Here is a 19,739-nt window from a genome sequence, read left to right as displayed (position 1 = left end):
ATAAATAATTACTACAGATTATCTCACATTATTACATTTAATGATGATAAATGACAGCAAGATATGATTGCTTCAAAACCGTAAACCTGTATTGTTGTCAAAGATAATAGTAGTTAAATTTTTTTAGAGATACATTGTGGAAATGGGCCCTTAAACCCACCAAGTCCATGCCGATCATCAATTGCTCAATCACACTAGTTCTATGCTTTCATCTCCATCATTTACAATATCTACCTTATTTTCCACTCCCGAGGGGCAATTTACAGAGGCCAATCAACCTACAAACCCACACATCTTTGGGATGTGGGAGGAAACCCATGCGGTTACCAAGAGAGCATAAAAACTCCACACCGACAACACGATGTCAGAATCGAACCCAGGGTCTCTGGCGCTGTGAGGCAGCAGCTCTACCAGCTACCTAGGGATTGAAAGTGACTTAGAAACCAGAAGAGGATCACAAAAATATGGAAAAAGTAGAATATATGCTTGAATTAGCAGTTGTCCCACAATCTGATCAATTCACGATCGACCCAGGCCTGTGTGGAAATTGCATGTTTCCTCTGTGACTGAGGGTTTCCATTGAATGTTCTTGCTTCCTCCCAAGTCCTAAAGAGGAGCTGATTTGGAAGGTTAATTGGCCACTGTAAATTGCCCCTAGTGTGGGTAGATGGAAAGTAAATCAAGGTGGAGACACTTGAGGGAGAATGTTACAGAAAAATAAATGGGGGATTGAGATTGACGGGGTTCATCTGACAGCCAGCATATCCCCAATGGGCTGAATGGCCTATGTCATAAGAGAAAATGATAAGAATAAAAATCACTGCAGGAGTTGGTGTATGTAAAAGGAAACAAATTAGTGTAAGTAAATGTTAATTACAAAGACTGGAAAGGAACAGGCTTTAAAACAAAAAGCAGTAAGCAAATGGCCTTGGCAATAAAATTTTATATTTTCTCTGTAAAAGACAGACAATTTGGGGCAGCACAGTGATGCAGCAGTAGAGTTGTTCCCTTTCAGTGCCAGAGACCTGGGTTTGATCCTGATCATGGTTGCTGTCCATACAGATTTTGTACATTCTCCTTGTGACCGCGTGGGTTTTCTATGGGTGCTCTGGTTTCCTTCCACACCCCAAAGATGTACAGGTTTGTAGGTTCGTTGGCTTTGGTTTAAAAAAAAAATTGACCCTAGTGTGTAGGATAGAGCTAGTGTACAGGGATCACTGGTCGGCACAGACTTGGTGGGCCGCAGGGCCTGTTTCTGCATTGTATCTCCATTCTAAGACCCGGAAGATATATAGGACCCAGAAATATAGAGGAATTAAAGGCCGAATGAGAGTGCAGAATCTGAAGTAATTCGTACCAGTATAGATAAAATACCTGAAGGATGAGTGTGACTAAAGCCCAACCAATCCCCCTGGTTGACCTCGATGGCCTCTAACTTGTGATCATTCAAAAATAATCTTGTTCTTCTGGAACAACCCAAGCAGACATGAAATAGACAAACATGATATAATGATTCAAAAAGAGGTGAGTGAAAATAGGAACTTTACATCAATTAGTCTGTTATCAATAAGGTAGCAGGAGAATGCTGAAATCCATTTGTTTGGAAAGTGGTAGCAAGGTAATTACAAAAACCATATTCTATTATTTATTTAATTTATTATTTATTAGTGCTGTACACACTAATATAAAAGGACTACATCAACAGACATAAGGGCGGCATGGGAGCACAGCGGTAGAGTTGCTGCCTTACAGTGCCGGAGACCCGGGTTTGATCCTGACTACGGGCTCTGTCTGTACAGAGTTTGTATGTTCTCCCCGTGACTGCGTGGGTTTTCTCCAAGATCTTCGGTTTCCTCCCACACTCCAAAGGCGTACAGGTTTATAGGTTAATTGGCTTGGTGTACGTGTAACTTGTTTCTCGTGTGTGTAGTATAGTGTTAATGTGCGGGATGATCGCTGGTCGGCGTGGACTCGGTGGGCCGAAGGGCCTGTTTCCATGTTGTGTCTCTATATTGTACCATTGGGTTAATAGTTACTCTGGTATAAAGGCCAGAAAGATCCAGTCAAACAAATATATTTTATTGCTACATATATGGGGTGGCACAATGGCGCAGCAAGTAGAGTCACTGCCTCAATGCTCCAGCGACTCCAGTTTAGTTTTGATCTATAGCGCATGTTTTACCTGTGCCTGCACTGGTTTCCTCTGGGTACTCCTGTTTCTTCCCACATTGCAAGACGTGTGAGTCGTTAAGTTAATTATCTGTTGTCAATTGCCACGATGTGCAGGTGAGCATAGAACCTGGGTGGATTTGATGGGACTGTTGGGAGAATAAAATTGGATTATTATGGGATTAGTACAAGTGATGGCCAACACAGACGTGATGGGAGTAAGGGCCTGTTTCACTGCTATATTACTCTGACCGTCACAACTAACATTCTCAATCCTTTGAAGATACAATTATTCAACTGTTATTGAAAATGTCCCACTTTAAAATTATTTTGATCGCATTTGTTTCAGTATATATCATGTCTAAGTACATTAGAGAATTCCTAAGCATCTAGTTATTCAGCATAACCTCAATAGATGATTCATTAATTGTGAATCTGAATACAGATTTTCATATATAAAACCATCTATTTAACTTATCAAGTCATGCTGCAATGAATGTTTCTTCAATTAGAAGGCAGAGAAATCACATGTACACTCCATCCCATTGCACCTTTCCTCAAAAACACAATCTCCAAGAAAAATTAAAATGGTTAACATAGAAATAAATATTAACCTTCATAATGTGGTAGAGCAGAAATGCCTGGGCTTCCTATTTAAAAGCAATAATAATTAATCGGGCTTCTTTACTCTGAAAGATCTGCATGATTGTAAACATCTATTTCTTCTTTTAGTGTCCAGGGCATTGAATGCTACCAATAATAGTCTTTAATGATCGGTGTTTGGAACTGTTGCTGAGGTTCCCTACATTATTTTGTGGGTGAATTAGGTGGGACTCATTACATTTACCATTGCAAGAAAAGGCAGTGCTGAATGGGAATGGAATCCAAGATCCATGTGAATTAGGATATTTGTATCCTGACTGGATTTCAATAAGAGAGAAATAACATTGAGAATTGAACTTGTGTGTCTTGCAGTGCCCATCATTCCCAGTTACCTGTATACTCTTCAACATCAATCACCGGCAAAAAACCCAGTGGCAAGTCCTGAAGTTATTTCGCCAACAAGATTTCAAAAGATATATTCCTATTACGACAACTTGACAATGGAAACGGGAAAGGCTGGCGAGCGAGGAGAGAATGAACTCAACACTACGCAGCCTGCAGTCGTCAATGCCACAACTGCACCTGGCTCCAACTCGAGCTGTTTAAAGAAGGACAAAAACCTGCTGAATGAGAATGTGGAAGTTGGTTTGTTGTTTGCTTCCAAAGCCACAGTTCAGCTTGTAACCAATCCCTTCATTGGACCGCTGACAAACAGGTGAGCCAATGTGCAGTGAGTCTTGCAATTAAGCTTTGCGGATCCCACTGACATAAGCGAACACCCATTTGAAAGAACAAAGCCAAATTATCTCAAAGGGTGAATTGGAAACTGCTCTTGGAGCCTAAATTTACACAGGACCCTGCATTGTTGTAAATGGCTGGCAAATCTGGCATTTGTGGAGTGAACAGCCGAGGTGCCATTTCAAATATACACAGCCTGTATATTAGATACCTGTGGAGTTCATTAGATGCATTCACAAATTAACTAAGGACACAAGTGCAGAAGGAACTAGGAGGACTGGGGCACCCAGCCCACTCATGCCAATCACACAATTCAATATGATCAAGGCTGATCGCTCCCACGCCTCGGCACTTCCCTGTTAATTCCTCATAAGCTTCAATTCCCTTATCTTTCTATAAATGCATCTACATCATCTTTAAGTAACACAGTGAACTAGATACATTTAACGCTTATCTGAGCACAAAGAGAATAGCTGTGTAGGACGATTTGAATGAGCTGAAGATTCCAACAATGTAAACAAATGCCATCCTGGTTTAGTCGAATAACCTGTTTCTCTGCAATAATGACCACAAACCTATCAAAAGTGACCTCTGATGAAATTCTTACAATGATCAGAAGGCTGGAAGAACACAGCGGGTTAAAGCAGCATCTGTGAAGGAAAATTATGCAGCTGAATATTTTGGATTGAGACCAGCCATGATGAAGGATCTCAACCCAAAATGTCGACTTGCACCTTTTTCCTCCACAGATGCTGCCTGCTCTGCTGTGTTCTGGCAGTGGTCAGTTTGTTTTCCAGATTCCAGTTTCTGCATTCTCTTTTGTCTTTTTATAGTGATTGCACAATTTACTTTTTATTATGTTTATAATGACTGAAAGTCTCCCCAGTTAGTGAAATCTGCCTCCACATCCTCGCCTTACCCAATCAACATGCAACTTTTACTTTCTTGATAACTCACAAAATTTCATGTCTTAACACATTCAAATGACGTGAGACTTAAATTAAATTTGTAGCTATAAAATGAACTTTCATTGCAACCCTTCACTGGGAAAAACTTAAAATTGAAAAAAGAGGTTTCAATCAAGAGAATTTGATGAAACCAACTGAGAAAATGTAAGCGGATTGATTAATCTCGAAACACTGTATCAAATGTTTAAATGAATGAAAGTAATTAACGTAGTCAAGTTTTCTTTCCTGCCTTCTGAAAAGTTTAATTTCATATTGTAAAGGTTAAAATGTAAAACACAGAGGATTAGCATCTATGTAGACACTTTACATGTCATCACTGAATTCAAATATGTATCTAAAACGTAAAACTGCAAACCATCATTAATATTATAACACCTGATGTTTGGCTTTCTATCATATAGGTACACAAATGTCTTCCGAGTGAAGCAGTACATCATTTGTACTTTTTACAAACCAGTGTTCTGCGTTTTGGTGTTCTTAACGTAGTCTCCTCTACACTGGGGGAACAAAACTCAGATTAGGGTGATGACTTTGCAGAGCATCTGTCTAAAGTGCACAGAAGGCACCCTGGGCTTCGGGTTGCCTGCCACTTCACTTCTCTATCCCACACCTGCTGTTACGGCTCTCTCCGAGGCCTCCTGTACTGTGACAAACTGGCCCAATGCAAGCTTGAGGAGCAGGACCTCGCCTTCTGTCTGGGCGTGTTGCAGCCTTCTAAAATCTTTTTTTCATGTAACTCGCTCTTTCCTTCTACCTGCATCAGAATGGGCCAATTCTGCCTGTAACCCATCTGTAATGTTGGCTCTGTTTTACACTCTCTACAGCTTGGCCTACTGGGCATCTCGCACAGTTCTGCATTAGCAACACATAGTACAGAAAGCAAAACATAATTTGCTTTTAAACTGCTACATTAACCTATTTGGTCTTGCCCTATCATAGATATTCCAGTTGTCCTATCCATCCATCCCCACCTCCCCTGCTGCTGAAAGCTAACCTGTAATTTCTCTTTTCCATTTCCAGTGAAAGGTCTCGGATCCAAAATATCTATTTTGTTGCTCTTTCCACAGATGTTACCTGATGCACTGGGTATTTCTGTTTTCATTTCAGGTTTTCAGCATCTGTCTTTATTGAATTTCAAAATTAATATTAATCTGTGTAGTTTTACACAAAATAAGCTTTATCATTGTCATACTTGTTTGTGTACATGAATAATAAGCTTTATCATACTTGTTTGTGTACATGAATAACTGAGGTGGTGTATCTGTTAGAGTGTGAAAGGGAGGGATGGATAGAACAACTGGAATATCGATGATAGGGCAAGACCAAATAGGTTAATGTAGCAGGGACAACAAGTACACCTGTATACATGAACGTCAGTAACAATGTGAAATGCTGGGCCAATTTTATGCAGAGACAATGTATATAAGCTTGCATCACTGTTGTACACTGGCTCACTGCATGTTCTTTCTTGGCTTTAACACACCAGGCCTCCAGTTCCAACACTCCTTTGTCACATCCACTTCACCCATTCCTTTTCTCCAGAGATGCTGCCTGACCCATTGAGTTGCTCTAGCATTTTGTGTTTATCTCCCTTGAAACTCACCTGGTTGTTTTCTGCACTCTCTTGAAACTTACCAGGACTTACAGTGGTAGAGCTGCTGCCTCACAGTGCCAGAGATTCAATCCTGACCTGGGGCGATGTCTGAATGGAGTTTGCACACTCTCCCTGTGATCTTGTGGTTTTCCTTCTTGACTTTCTTGTTTCCTCCCAAATCCCAGACTTGCAGGTTTGCAGGTTAATTGGCCTCTGTAAAATTGCCCCCAATATATTGGGAGTGGATGAGAAAGTGGGATAACATAGAACTGGCATGAAAGGATAATCAATGGTCAGCATGGATTCAGTGGGCTGAAGTGCCTGTTTAGAGATACAGCGCTGAAACAGGCCCTTTCAGCCCACCGGGTCTGCGCTGACCAGCGATCCTGCCATATTAACACCCACTAGGGACAATTTTTACATTTACCAAGCCAATTAACCTACATACCTGCAGTCTTTGGAGTGTGGGAGGAAACCGAAGATCTTGGAGAAAACCCACAGAGGACACGGGGAGAACGTACAAACTCCGTATAGGCAGCACCTGTAGTCGGGATCGAACTCGGGTCTCCGGCGCTGCATTCACTGTAAGGCAGCAACTCTACCGCTGCGCCACGCGTGCCGCCTATTGCGTTTCCAGACCATATCTCTAAACTAAACTAATGTTCGCTTTAAACTTAACAAGTCACTAGAAAATGTATAATTGTTCTTCTACATTAAAAAGAGTGAATTAAATACATGTGTTGGAATAGTGGTAGCAATATTATCCAATGGTCTGGAATATCTGCTGTATCGACACCAAAGTCCCAAGCCTGCCAGGTTAAGAGTTTTACTGTGATACCAACAAAGAACACCTCATGTAAGATGGGAGGAAATACATGTATCTATGGCAGCTGAAGAGATTGTATGTATCTGTAAGAGAGTTGGGATGTGTGAGAGCATTATAGAATAAAAATGACGTGACAGAGAATGTGTGCGTATATGACAGTAAGGCAGTAAGTAAAGTGACAGCAAATATATGTGTGCAGATTTATAAAGGAAAATGTCTGATAGCACAAAATGTTTCCGAGTATGTATGTATGTGAAGATTGTATAAAAGCAGGAGATAATGCATTTGCTTACATGTATCAGTTTGCATGACTACATAGGTGACTGATTATATAGTTCACTCCAGGGAATGCATGATATGATTTTGAATAACTGAAACTGGTGAACATTCACCTCTAAAGGTAAATTTATGATTTTGATCACTATTTTCTACTGTTACACTGAATCCTGATTGAAATAGCAACAGATATGGACTACCATGCAAGTAGTAATGTTCAACTGGCGTAAGACAGAAACAAGCTACACTGCTCATGAGCAAAACTCAAGGTGCTGGAGGAACTTGGCGGGTCAGGAAGCAGCTGGGGAGGGAATGTACAAGCTTCGGAACCCTTCTTCAGACGGCAGCAAGAATCACAGTGGGGGAGCAGTGATAGAGGGGCTCACAGACCTCCTGGTTGAGAGATGAGAACTTTTTCAAAATAGTCATACTTTGAAGTAATTTTGCAGTGGGAACAGTAAAATGATGACATAGAGACTGCAGATGCTGGAATCATGAGCAAAATACAAGGTGCTGGAGGAACATAATGGATCAGGCAACATCTGGGGAAGGAATGGACTACTTTGAAAAAGTTCTCTCTCTGACAAAAGTTGTGAGAGACCCTTTCTCACCCTCTGTGATTCCTGCTACACTGTTCATGATATAAGTATCATATCAACAAATCACTTAAAGTGCAGTCAGCTGCAGTGTTTCTTTTATGAACTTGTATTTTTCCACCGGTCCTAGACTGTCATTTCAAATTTGGAAATTATTCTTTACATTGTTTAAACATTAATGCATTGCTTAAATTGAATACTTTATTCTGTTTGCAGGATAGGATATCAGCTCCCAATGTTTGCAGGGTTTATCATCATGTTTATTTCAACAGTTAGTAAGTACCTAAATTTTTTCTGAACTATCACACAAGAACGAGATGTGATGTTTAGTTTGGTGGGATAGTGTCCTTCTAAAATAGCCGTTCAATTGATTTGCACTTTATTTCTGAAAATGATGTTCAGATTCACTGAAAATACTTTTAACTGTCCTTTGATTTTTCTTCTCTCTCCACAGTGTTTGCTTTCTCAAAGACGTATTTGCTGCTTTTCATTGCCCGAGCTCTGCAAGGTGTAGGGTCTTCTTGCTCCTCTGTGGCAGGTAGGGGCAAGTGCAAGAGTGATAGTAAAATACCACATAGGATCAGCAAAAATAAGCACACCATTTTGTCAGAAATCCCCACCTAAAAATGACCTGTAATTAAATATTGATTATGCATTCAATATTTAATTACAGGTCATTTTAGGTGGTGATTTCTGACAAAACAATGTGCTTTTTTTTAAAATGCAATTGGCATTATATTTTCCAGTCCAGCACAAATAATATTCCATTAAAGTAAATTGTACTTTTGTGGTGCAAGAAACTCTAATTTCTTTCCTGGAATTTGTCTTCATTATTTAAGAACAGGGAAGCATCTGGATGTACAGAGTAATGCAGACTGTATGTATATGATTCAAAGGAGATGTTTTTATTCCATTCAGAAATCATGTTGTACTTCACATCTGTCTAAATATTAATGTTCAGCACCATGCAAAGCTTTGACAATGTCACTTTGTTTCTCTAGGAATGGGGATGCTGGCTAGCGTTTATACTGATGACGAAGAAAGGGGTAATGCTATGGGCATCGCTTTAGGAGGCATGGCTTTGGGTGTTTTGGGTCAGTGTCCTTTATAAAGTCGCCACTTTCTTTAAGAATACCATTTATAGTCGATGTTACATTATTAACTTTAGGATAGCTTACTGGCTAGATTTCAGAATTTCTTTCTCACACTGTAAGCATTTCTAGAAGCCATTCTAAAGAAAACATAAGTTGATTGCATCTTGAAATCCATGCATCATTAGTTGCTGATTAAAATGGCCAAATTATCTTTTGAGATTCAATTCTATGCTTTATTTAGTAAGGAAAAACAGAAAATGCTGGAAATCCTCCACAGATCAATCGACATCTGAATGGGAAGAATTATATTTAGCTTTTTATATTAAAATGAATTCAGGATCTGTAATACTTTGGAAACGCACAAAATGCTGGAGTAACTGTGGGTCAGGCAGCATCTCTGGAGAACATGGATATGTGATATTTCAAGTCGGGACCCTTCAAGAGCAATTTCAAAAGAGTTTTTCAAAAGCAATTAGTAAAATCAAATAGCCTAAAGGAGAAAACCTGGAGTCCTTTTGCTCCACAATTCAAGCTTCATGGTTTTCCCCTAAACATTGTGATTTGCATTTGTTTGCAAGAACCATCAAAGTCCCTTTTATACCCCACCTTTATGCCCCATTTATTTTTCTTTACACAATAATGAGTGGTCATTTGATGAAACACAAGCTAATGGAAGAAAATCAAAGATTGACTGATATCACGGGTGCTACTTTGTACCCACATCTCTCACCCCATTACTGCTTTGCTATGGATTCCCCTCATTATAATTATTACTGGTAGGATGTGTTGGACTAACAAATTTTGGAATATTGTATCAACTCCTATCAAATAAAGAAACATTTGTTTATATGTATATTGGAGTTAGTTTCAAAGATTATAATGCTTTCAGTGAAGTGCTGATTCCATGTGGGTAATTCCAGTATCTCAAATGCACATGGAGAAAATTACATGCTATGCATTCAATTAATACAATGATTTTTAATTATGCCTTTCGATGTCATAAATGCTTTATAAGATTTCAATTATATTAGTAAATAAATGTAAACGAGCAACACCATGTAGCTACTTAAAATATGCTTCTGTGCTCATCGAGGTAGGGAATATCACAAACATGAAATGGAAATTTTACAATTTGAGGATGTAATTTTAGCATTTAGCACTTCTGTCTAGTGTAGCAGAATTAGTGTAACTCTAAGCAAGAAATCAAATGAACTCCAAATTTGGGGAAACAGATCTTTAAGAATGAGTAAAATTGGTTTTATATAAAACCCTTGTGACAGAGGGTCATACAGTGTGGAAACAAGCCCTTCAGCCCATGCCTTCACCAATATGTCCCATCTACACTAGTCCCACCTGCCCACATTTGGCCCATTTCTCTCGAAACCTGTCCTATCCATGTACCTATCCAAATGTTTCTTAAACATTGCGATAGTACCTGCTTCAACTAGCTCATTCCATACACCCATCACCCTTTGTGTAAAAAAAAAATTACACCTCGGGTTCCTATTAAATCTTTCCCTCCTCATCCTAAACCTGTGTCCTCTGGTTCTCGATTTCCCTACACTGGGCTGAGACTCTGTGCGTTTACTCAATCTATTACTCTCATGATTTTGTACACCTCTATAAGATCACCCCTCATCCTCCTGCACTCCATGGGATAGAGTCCTAGCCTGCTCAACCTATCTGTAGAGCTCAGACCTTCGAGACCTGGCAACATTCTCGTAAATCTTTGCTGCACACTTTCCAGCTTGACAACATCTTTCCTATAACATGGTGCCCAAAACTTAACACAATACTCTAAATGTGGCCTCACCACATCTTATGCAACACGACCTCCCAACCTATTCTCAACACTGACTAAAATGAAGGCCAAAATGCCAAAATACTTTTTTTACCACCCCATCAATAGACACATTCAGTCTGGGCTGATTTCAAACACAAAAACTGTTGAAGTGTCACCAAAAGCATTTTACTCCCTTTCAAAATTTTAGTATTCTTAAAATGTATCTATTATTTTGAAGTAGAAATTGTATAAAGAAAAACAGAAATGCTCTAAAAATTCCGGTTTTATATTTAATTAGAATAGAAGATAACTAGGTTGAGGTTTTATGATTGTCTCATGTACAGTGAAAAGACTTTTGTTTTGCCTTTTATCCAATCAAATCGGATAATACCAGACATAAATACAATCAAGCCAACTGAAATACAATACGTAGAGAGAAAAGAAATATAAAAGATTACAGTGACTGTATTGATGATAGTAAATCCTTCTCGGGACCAACATGCCAAGAGTCGCCACCCTTGGCAATAATCTCTATTCTGTTCAATAATCTCAGATAGAATTGCTGTAATATTGCTGCTACTGGTCTTCACACACTGTGGTGAGGAGCAGGGGGCAAGACCACTGGAGGTCACAGCAAATCACTCTACAGCATCTCATATTCCGCTAGGGCAGTTTACAACCCAGATTCACTGATTTCAAGTAATTCATGCATTCCCACTCTTCCCCCTCCCACATTCTGGTTGTCCTACCTGTTCCACTGCCAGTGTCACCACGCCTTCCCCAGCCAACAATGGGCCATTATGGGCTCCATTCTTCCTGAGGTCATGTTACCGACCCTGAATTGTTTTGGCCTTTCCTCGCCTCCAGTTTATATACCCCCTCCTAACCTCTTTCAATCTGAACACGGGTTCCCACCTGAGGCATCACCTTCTCCTTTTCGCCAGACCTGCTGAGTTACTCATTTTGTGTTTATCTTAAGACTGCTGTTCGCTTTCACTAAGAGTGAATGTTGTGGGGACAATCTGGGTTCAAGTGTGCTAACAGCAGCAGACAAAATATCCTGGCAGCACTGAAGTCCAGGGTTTGCAATATTATTCTACTGCCCTTTGGGTTCAGGGAAAAGGTGTGGTGAGCAGCGGCAGATTTAGAAACGTACCTGCTGCTAATATGAAGCCCCTACTATTTCAATTGTTGGGCCTCATGTAAACCTCTGCTGGCTCAATAAACACCCATGGACAGTGAACAACTTGTTGGGAAAAGAGAGCACTAAGTTCTTGGTGAGGTCACCTAAGCACCTATCTCATTAGGCATTGTTTCTAACATGGTTGCGCTACAATGCCAAGAAATTTATTCTGCACCTTGTATCTTTTTCTTCACTCTACCTACTGTACTTGAGTTCGGCTTGATTGTACTTGACTATTGTTTTATCTGCTTTGATTGGATGGCAGCAAAACAAAAATGTTCACTGTACCTCAGTACACATGACAATAATAAACCTAAACCTAATACATTCAGCTTCTGACTTGTTATTGATGTGCAACTTTAACTCTCTCGACAAAGGCTGACTGACCTACTGGCTATTTCCAGCACTTTCTGTTTTATTGGAAAATTTAGAAGAAAAAATTGCTCTGATTCATAGGTTAAAAGAACATTGTTTTACTGAATTGGCTCTTTAGAACACTCCATGCGGAACAGAAGATAAATAATACCAGACATTCTGAAAAAAATCTGAAGATATCTGAACATATTAGAAACCTGAAAATGCTCATTTAAAGGAATTTAAAGGGGATGTGTGGGAAAGCTTGCCAGGGGTGGTGGTGGAGGCAGATACGATAGTGGTGTTTAAGAGGCTTTTAGATAGGCACATGGATATGCTGTGAATGGAAGGATGTGGATCATGTGCAGGCAGATGAGATCAGTTTATCTTGGCATTATGCTTGCAACAGACATTGTGGGCCAATGAGCCCATTCTTGCGCTGTAATTTTTCCTTGTTCTATGCTGAAAACCCTTAGCAAGTCAGACAGTACGTGAAAAGAGAAACGTGTAATATTTCAGGTGGAAGATGATGAGGCGTCATTCATCTGAAATGTTAACTTTGTTTTCCTTTCCATTGACGCTGCCTGACCTGCACAATAATCCGGAATTCTTCTTTGTGTCGGTGTGGTGATTGATTCCTCTGTAGGTGTAAGTAATTCACGTCAATGTTTCAATTTGTTCCTTTACAGTGGGCCCACCCTTTGGCAGTGTGATGTTCGAATTTGTGGGGAAAACAACACCATTTCTTTTCCTGGCAGCACTGGCACTGCTGGATGGAGGTAGGTGAAGGAAAAGAATGGTTGAATGTTGTTCCATTGTTTAATATGGATTTGTGCAGATTTTTCATTTTGTTCTTCTTTAGCCTTACAGCTGTTTGTCCTCCAGCCTTCCAAACCACAACCAGAAGTAAGCATTACACATATTTATCAGAAAATGAGAAAGCACCTTATTATCAGTAAAGATTTTTAAAATTCAGATTTTGTTTCTTAATTCAACCATAATAATATTTCTCTCTTTGATTTTTTTTCCAGAGTCAAAAGGGGAGCTCACTGTTTACACTTTTACGTGACCCTTACATATTGATCGCTGCAGGTATTTCCAGAATAAATACAGACACATTCTCCATCTCCTGCACCCCTTTCCAATTGAGATGAGTGCATAGACATGGTGGTGTAGGTTTTCGCAGTTAACGGCTGCCCTCTTGAGGCAGCACTTCTTACAGGTCCCATCAATGATGGTTAGGTTAATACTCGTGATGGACCAGGCAATGGCCACCGCTTTCTGTAGCCTCTTTCATTCTTGGGCATTCAAATTACTGATTCAGGCCATGATGCAAGTATTCTTTCCATTGTACGCTGTGAACATTTGCTAAGACTATTTTGCATTATACTGAATCTCTTCAAACGTCTGAGGAAGTGGTGGTGTTGGTGATTGTGTCAGTGTGCTGGGCTCAGGACAGATCATCGGAGATGTGCAAGCCTTGGAACCTGAAGGTGTTGACTCTCTATTTCCGTCCCGTCAATGAAGACAGGTGCATATACCCTTGTTTTTCCCTTCCTGAAGTCATCAATCGGCTCTTGTCTTGTTAGCATTGAAAGACAAATTGTTGTTCAGGCACCAATCAACCAGATTGTTGACCTCTCTCCTGTACTCTGACTCATCATTTCCCATTATTCGTCCAACAACAGTGATGTTGTTGACAGATTTAAAGGTGTTGGTGCTGTTTCTAGCAACAGTCATGGGTATAGAGCAAAGATACTAGAGGAACAAGATGGATCACTCTGTTGAAATCGCCTATACTGAAGTGTAGTACGCAAAGGCGCCATTTTAGTAAGCAAAACCGGCCGTTCGTTATGCCTCTCGCAGTGTAATCAGTGTTTTGGGGGAACAGTATGCGTGATGATACCATTAAAATGCAGAATATATCTCATCTCTCAATTCACAGATTTTTGTTATTTTTCTTTGTAAATGTTTCTACAAGTTTCTGCCTACTAAAATGGCGCCATGACGTACTACAGTTTTTAGGGTCGAGTGGTCTATCTTGTTCCTCTAGTATCTTTGGTATAGAGTAGAGCAAGGGACTTCAGAGGCAGTCTTGTGGTGCCGCTGTGCTGATGGCCAGTGAAGAGGAGGTGTTGTTGCCAATTCATACTGATTGAGGTCTGCCAATGAGGCAGGTGAGGATCCAGTTGCCCAGGGATGAGCAGTGAACTTCTTCCCTGAGTTTGTCAATAGGTTTAAAAGGGATGATGGTGTTGAACACAAAGCATAGCCCATGAACAACAGTATATGTTCCTGTTGTGCGAATAGTTCTGCACAGTGGAGAGCCAGTAAGATAGCATCTAATGTCGACCCGTTGTGGCGGTGGCAAATTGAAGTGGGTCAGATCCATTTTATGACAGAGGATGAGAATGATCAGCCATGATCACATTGAATGATGGTGCTGGCTCGAAGGGCCGAATGGCCTACTCCTGCACCTATTGTCTATTGTCTATTGAGATGTGTTATTACCAACCTCAAAATTTTAGGAAGTTCATTTGCTCAGGCTAGGATGACCTAAGACTAGATGTTCTCATAATTCCAAGTAATATCAGCTTACAAAAATAATAAGTTATTGAATGGTTTAAGTTTTGCATCGAAGGTTAGTAAAGCTGCAGCAAGTAAAGATTTCCTTGCTCAGGTTCATAGCCAGTACGTATGATCAGTGCTTCTTTTGTGATGATACGGGTTGGAAAGGCATACAGGCACCTCCAAAACTTTAAACGTCATTATTTCATTTTCTGGCAGCGTGACACGTATTAATGGTGTATACTAGCACCTGTTCGTCTGCAAAAAAAGCATTACATATGACAAATAAATACTCTTGACTCCGTCTCTCATCCTGCTTCATGCAAGAATTGATTGCATTTTGGTAAATAGTGATGCAAGTATTGAAATGTTCTGGTTTTTAATTAAACTTGTTGAAAATTGACCAGGCTTGTTTGCTTAAGTGGTTTGACCTTTCAATAATAAATACTAAATGCACAAAAATAGAAACATTTTGTGTAATTGCTGTCATTGCTGGATTCAACATCTTGGCATTTCCTTTATTGGAATGGCTTAAGATAAAGGGTATATTTCTCTCATGAGTCCTGTTGTATTAAATTAATATAGCATATATTACCTTCTCTTGGCCTTGTTTGAGAATTAATGATAAGTAGGAATTATTAATAAATTGATTCTGTTTTTAATAAGGAGCCATCTGCTTTGCAAACATGGGCATTGCCATGATGGAACCAGCATTGCCTATTTGGATGATGGAGACCATGTGTTCGCCAAAATGGCAACTGGGTAAATAGAAATTCATAACATTTACTGTTTTGAAACTATCAGTAATCATTAGGGAAGAAAAATCAAAATAAACTGGTCTCATCTGCTTGCACATGATTATTATCCCTCCATTCTCTGCATACCCATGCATATCCCAAAACCCTCTTACTGTGAATGCCACTGTTGTCTTTGTCTCTACCACCACCCCTGGCAACATGTTCCAGGTGTAAAAAAATACTTGCCCTGCGCATCTCCTAAACTTTGCCCCTCTCATCTTAAAGCTATGCCCTTTAGTCTTTGAAAGGTTCTGACTCTCTAAAGCTCTCTCAATTTTATGTACTTGTGTCAGGTCTCCCTTCAACCTCTGTTGTCCAACAGAAAACTCAGGCGATACAGATATTATTCATTCCCTTTTGTTATTCTAGTTCAGCCTTCAACAGGAAATGAGAACTGTTAGTTCATATGGCAGCATTTCATTACCTTTCCCGCTATTGATACGTGCTTCTTGTCTGTGATATGTAGTCTGTGATCTCATTACATTTGAGTGACATTAACACTGATAAGCTTTGTTTTGGTTTGCAGGCGTTGCTTTTGTTCCAGCAAGTGTCTCGTATCTAATTGGAACTTACATCTTTGGTATCCTTGCACATAAAATAGGCAGGTAGGAAATTATCTTGTGAACCATTTATCAAGTATAGCTCTCAAAATCTATGCAATGGATTATGATGACTTTAATAATAAAAATAAACAGATTGATTGATACCCAGTGGTTCAAGTCTTCAACTATATTCAATAAACTGGATGTCTGCTTGCTCAGGAAATGAACTCGTATGGGCTTATTTTATAAAATAAAATTTATAGGCTTGGCAGCCAGACAAAAAATATCCTCAAACTAACTCAACATAGTCTATGAATCTGCACTGACTAGTTCTAATTTCATTCTCAGGTGGTTGTGCTCTCTCCTGGGAATGATCATCGTTGGAATAAGCTTTATTTTTGTAAGTTTACCAATAATAATGGGATCACCAAGTACCTTGAAGCTAAGTAGCCTGGTTTAAGATTTATTTCAATCATCCTACACTAAAATTTGACATATTATGTTTCCTAAAATTTGTTAATGCTTTATAATAAACTAAGATTCTAAGATTAATAACAGATATATTAAGTGTTTACTTGTGGTAATGGTTCATGATCTAAAAATATATTCAAATAATTAAGGCGTAATTTTATTGTTTTAACACTGACAAATGAATCAAATGTTGACTGTTTTGCCTGTATTTCCTAATTTCTCATGTTTCATACAACTTAGGAGGCCATTTGGCCCATTGTGTCACTGCCAGCAGCTCTCAGTTCAATCTTGTCAATACTATTACCTCAATTATTTCTCTGCAACCTATTCTCGCACACACGCTCATTAACTCTATCCTAGTGATAATTTACAGTGCCTAATTAACTTGCCGACCAGCATGTCTTTGGGATGTGCGAGGAAAGCAGAGCAACTAGGGAGACCCATGCAGTCACATGGTGAACATACAAAATCCACACAGACAGCATCAAAGGTCAGGATCGAACCTGGTTCAATGGAGCTGTGAAGAACATTTAATGCTGAACCATTATGCTGCCCACTTGGCAATATTTTCAATATAAATTTATGTTCCTGACTAGAAAATAATAAATAGCTCATGTGTTAAATTAGGACATTCATAAATCTAGTTTTATAAAGTATAAAATTACGGTTGCCATCATTGATGAACAAAACTCTTGTGTTCACCAAGCTTTCTTTGCCCTTTATCTCAGCACCATGTCTGACTTATTGGTGGTCAAGCAGCCAAATGGATGTTAATCAAAAACACCCACCTGCAAACATTAGCAAGTCTTTTCTAACATTATATGTGCTCGTTGTATTCCAATCAAAAGATGAAAAATAAGTTGTTGAGTTTATACATAGATTCCATACTCACTGTTTGAATTAGTAAAATGTTCATACAGGTATTGCAGAAAGGGCATAAAATAGCAGAAAATGCTAAGGGTAATACTAACACATACTTTGTAGAACAAAGAATGGATGGTTACAATTCTAAAATTGATACTGAAGCTGAATGGAAGCATTTTCAAAAGAAATTGCGAATGAAGAGAAAGTAATTTTTACAATATAATTAATACCTGTCTCATTAATACCAGGTGCCGTTTGCCCAAAATATTTATGGACTTATTGTACCAAACTTTGGAGTTGGTTTTGCCATAGGTGAGGAAAAAGTTATTTGCAAAGCAATGACTTCTTAACTGAAGGAAAACGTATGAAACTCCATTTTGAGAGAGGTTAATGTCTACTGTTAAGTTCAGACTCAATTATGATTAATTCTGCGTAAATTAAATAAGCACTCATACTTTATCTCTGGGATTAGTTCTGCCCAGATGTGTGCACTGATGTGGTGTAGTTTTGTGTACACGTCAAACAAAATTAATAGTAAAGTGGCGAATACTTAATCACTGGAAGAACCTTGTTAATTACCAATAATAAGAAACTGGAAAGCGTGGTTAATCTATTAGCATATTGAAAAATGGCCGTTTAATTAATCTGGATGGATGGAAACCAAGTTGCAAAAGTGTCTCAACTCACCACCTTACCTTATATCTGTTACAAACATACTTTCTGTTCAGTGTTGGTCTCCCTTAGATTTGTGGGATTGTCAAAAAAAAATGTATGTATATTGCAATGGAACTTTAAACATATGCAATTAGATAATTATGAATTGTGTTAAAACACATAACTTCAATTAACTGGAATTAACTCATAATAGCTTCAATCTTTCAGTAAATGAAAAAATTCTAATTGCTATTTTAATGTTTTCATTTGTAATCATCTGAATATTAATACATTTGCAATGATAATTCATTGTTATAACTACATTTATTTAAAACTTAAATTAAGGGAAAAAAAAAAAGGAATGAAATATTCATATGATCAGATACAAATTGAGTATGGAAAAAAAACTCCAGATAAATCAAGGAATTGTACAGCACAGAAATTGGCCTTTTTGGCCCACATCCTCCTTGCCAACCTCTGTGCTTTTCCTCACTATTTCCACTTGCTTGCACTAGGCACCTTATCCATCTATACCTTTTTTTATCTATGGACCTGTCAGAATGCCTTTTTTGCATTCTATCCACCTCTGCCAACTCACTTGACAGCTAATTCCAGATATTCACCATACTCTGCATTAAAAAAAACTCACCCTTCTTGATCTTCTTTAAAGTTCTCCCCACTTACGTTAAACCTGCCTTCCTCTAGTTCTAGATTCTCTCCCTTGGTAAAAAGACTTTCCTGCCTAGGCCCCTCATACTTTTATAAACCTCTAAGATTATCTTTCACGTTCTAAAAGTTAAAGTTTTAAATTGTTGGCCTAATGTTAAATGCGTTTTTATTTCTGGATAACTATTGCTTGTTATGCAACATTAATGTTTCAGCACATTAATGTCAATAGGTTAATAATATTTAGAATTTGTTTGCATTTTTAAGCAAGTATATTTAATCATACACGTATAGGGTTTTTAAGGGTAACTTGCTGTTCCTGAACCGTCACCCCTAAGTCAATATATTATTTTTTTCAGGAATGGTGGATTCCTCATTGATGCCAATTATGGGCTACCTAGTGGATCTACGGCATGTCTCTGTATATGGAAATGTTTATGCAATAGCAGATGTGGCATTTTGTATGGGCTTTGCATTAGGTACGTTTACATTGCAGACTGCTGCAAATCAACAGATTTGATGGATTAAAATGTTGGGAAGACTTTTTTTAGAGATACAGCATGGAAATATACCCTTCGGCCCATCGAGTCTGTGCCGACTAGCGATCACCCCAGACACTAGCACTATCCTACATACAAGGGACAATTTACAAATTACAGAAGCCAATTGACCTACATCTTTGGAGGGTGGGAGGAAACCAGAGCACCTGGAGAAAACTCACATGGTCACAGGCAGAATGTACAAACTGTACAGACAGCACCCATAGTCAAGATCGAACCTGAGTCACTGGCACTGTAAGGCAGCAACTCTACCGCCTGGGTCACAGTGCTGCTGCAGTAGATGGGTTAAAACCTGGTTGGAAGAAAGAGCTCGCAGCCATTTCACATCCCCATTGAAATATATCAGCCCAGGTTTGATGGTATCACCATTTATTATGAATTGTGACATCATAGCAAGAATCGAGCTGGGTAATAAAATTAAAGGATTTTCTTA

At 39.0% G+C, this 19,739-nt stretch overlaps 1 protein-coding gene across 1 annotated transcript in view; it reads left to right on the top strand.

The window, feature by feature from the left end:
- The window catches only part of slc18a2 (solute carrier family 18 member 2), a 50,447-nt gene that overhangs the window by 20,954 nt on the left and 9,754 nt on the right, over positions 1 to 19,739 (top strand). The window contains exons 3-14 of the mRNA XM_078413440.1: positions 3,145 to 3,487; positions 7,987 to 8,045; positions 8,225 to 8,308; positions 8,772 to 8,864; positions 12,874 to 12,963; positions 13,047 to 13,090; positions 13,216 to 13,276; positions 15,419 to 15,514; positions 16,076 to 16,154; positions 16,440 to 16,491; positions 17,675 to 17,738; positions 19,106 to 19,225. Of these exons, the coding sequence (XP_078269566.1) occupies positions 3,145 to 3,487; positions 7,987 to 8,045; positions 8,225 to 8,308; positions 8,772 to 8,864; positions 12,874 to 12,963; positions 13,047 to 13,090; positions 13,216 to 13,276; positions 15,419 to 15,514; positions 16,076 to 16,154; positions 16,440 to 16,491; positions 17,675 to 17,738; positions 19,106 to 19,225 (1,185 nt within the window). The remainder of the gene's footprint in view (positions 1 to 3,144; positions 3,488 to 7,986; positions 8,046 to 8,224; positions 8,309 to 8,771; positions 8,865 to 12,873; positions 12,964 to 13,046; positions 13,091 to 13,215; positions 13,277 to 15,418; positions 15,515 to 16,075; positions 16,155 to 16,439; positions 16,492 to 17,674; positions 17,739 to 19,105; positions 19,226 to 19,739) is intronic.

Source organism: Rhinoraja longicauda, chromosome 16, assembly GCF_053455715.1.
Source record: "Rhinoraja longicauda isolate Sanriku21f chromosome 16, sRhiLon1.1, whole genome shotgun sequence".
Classification (NCBI taxonomy): domain Eukaryota; kingdom Metazoa; phylum Chordata; class Chondrichthyes; order Rajiformes; family Arhynchobatidae; genus Rhinoraja; species Rhinoraja longicauda.
The sequence above is the reverse complement of the archived record's forward strand: the minus strand, read 5'-3'. Positions and strand labels throughout refer to the sequence as shown.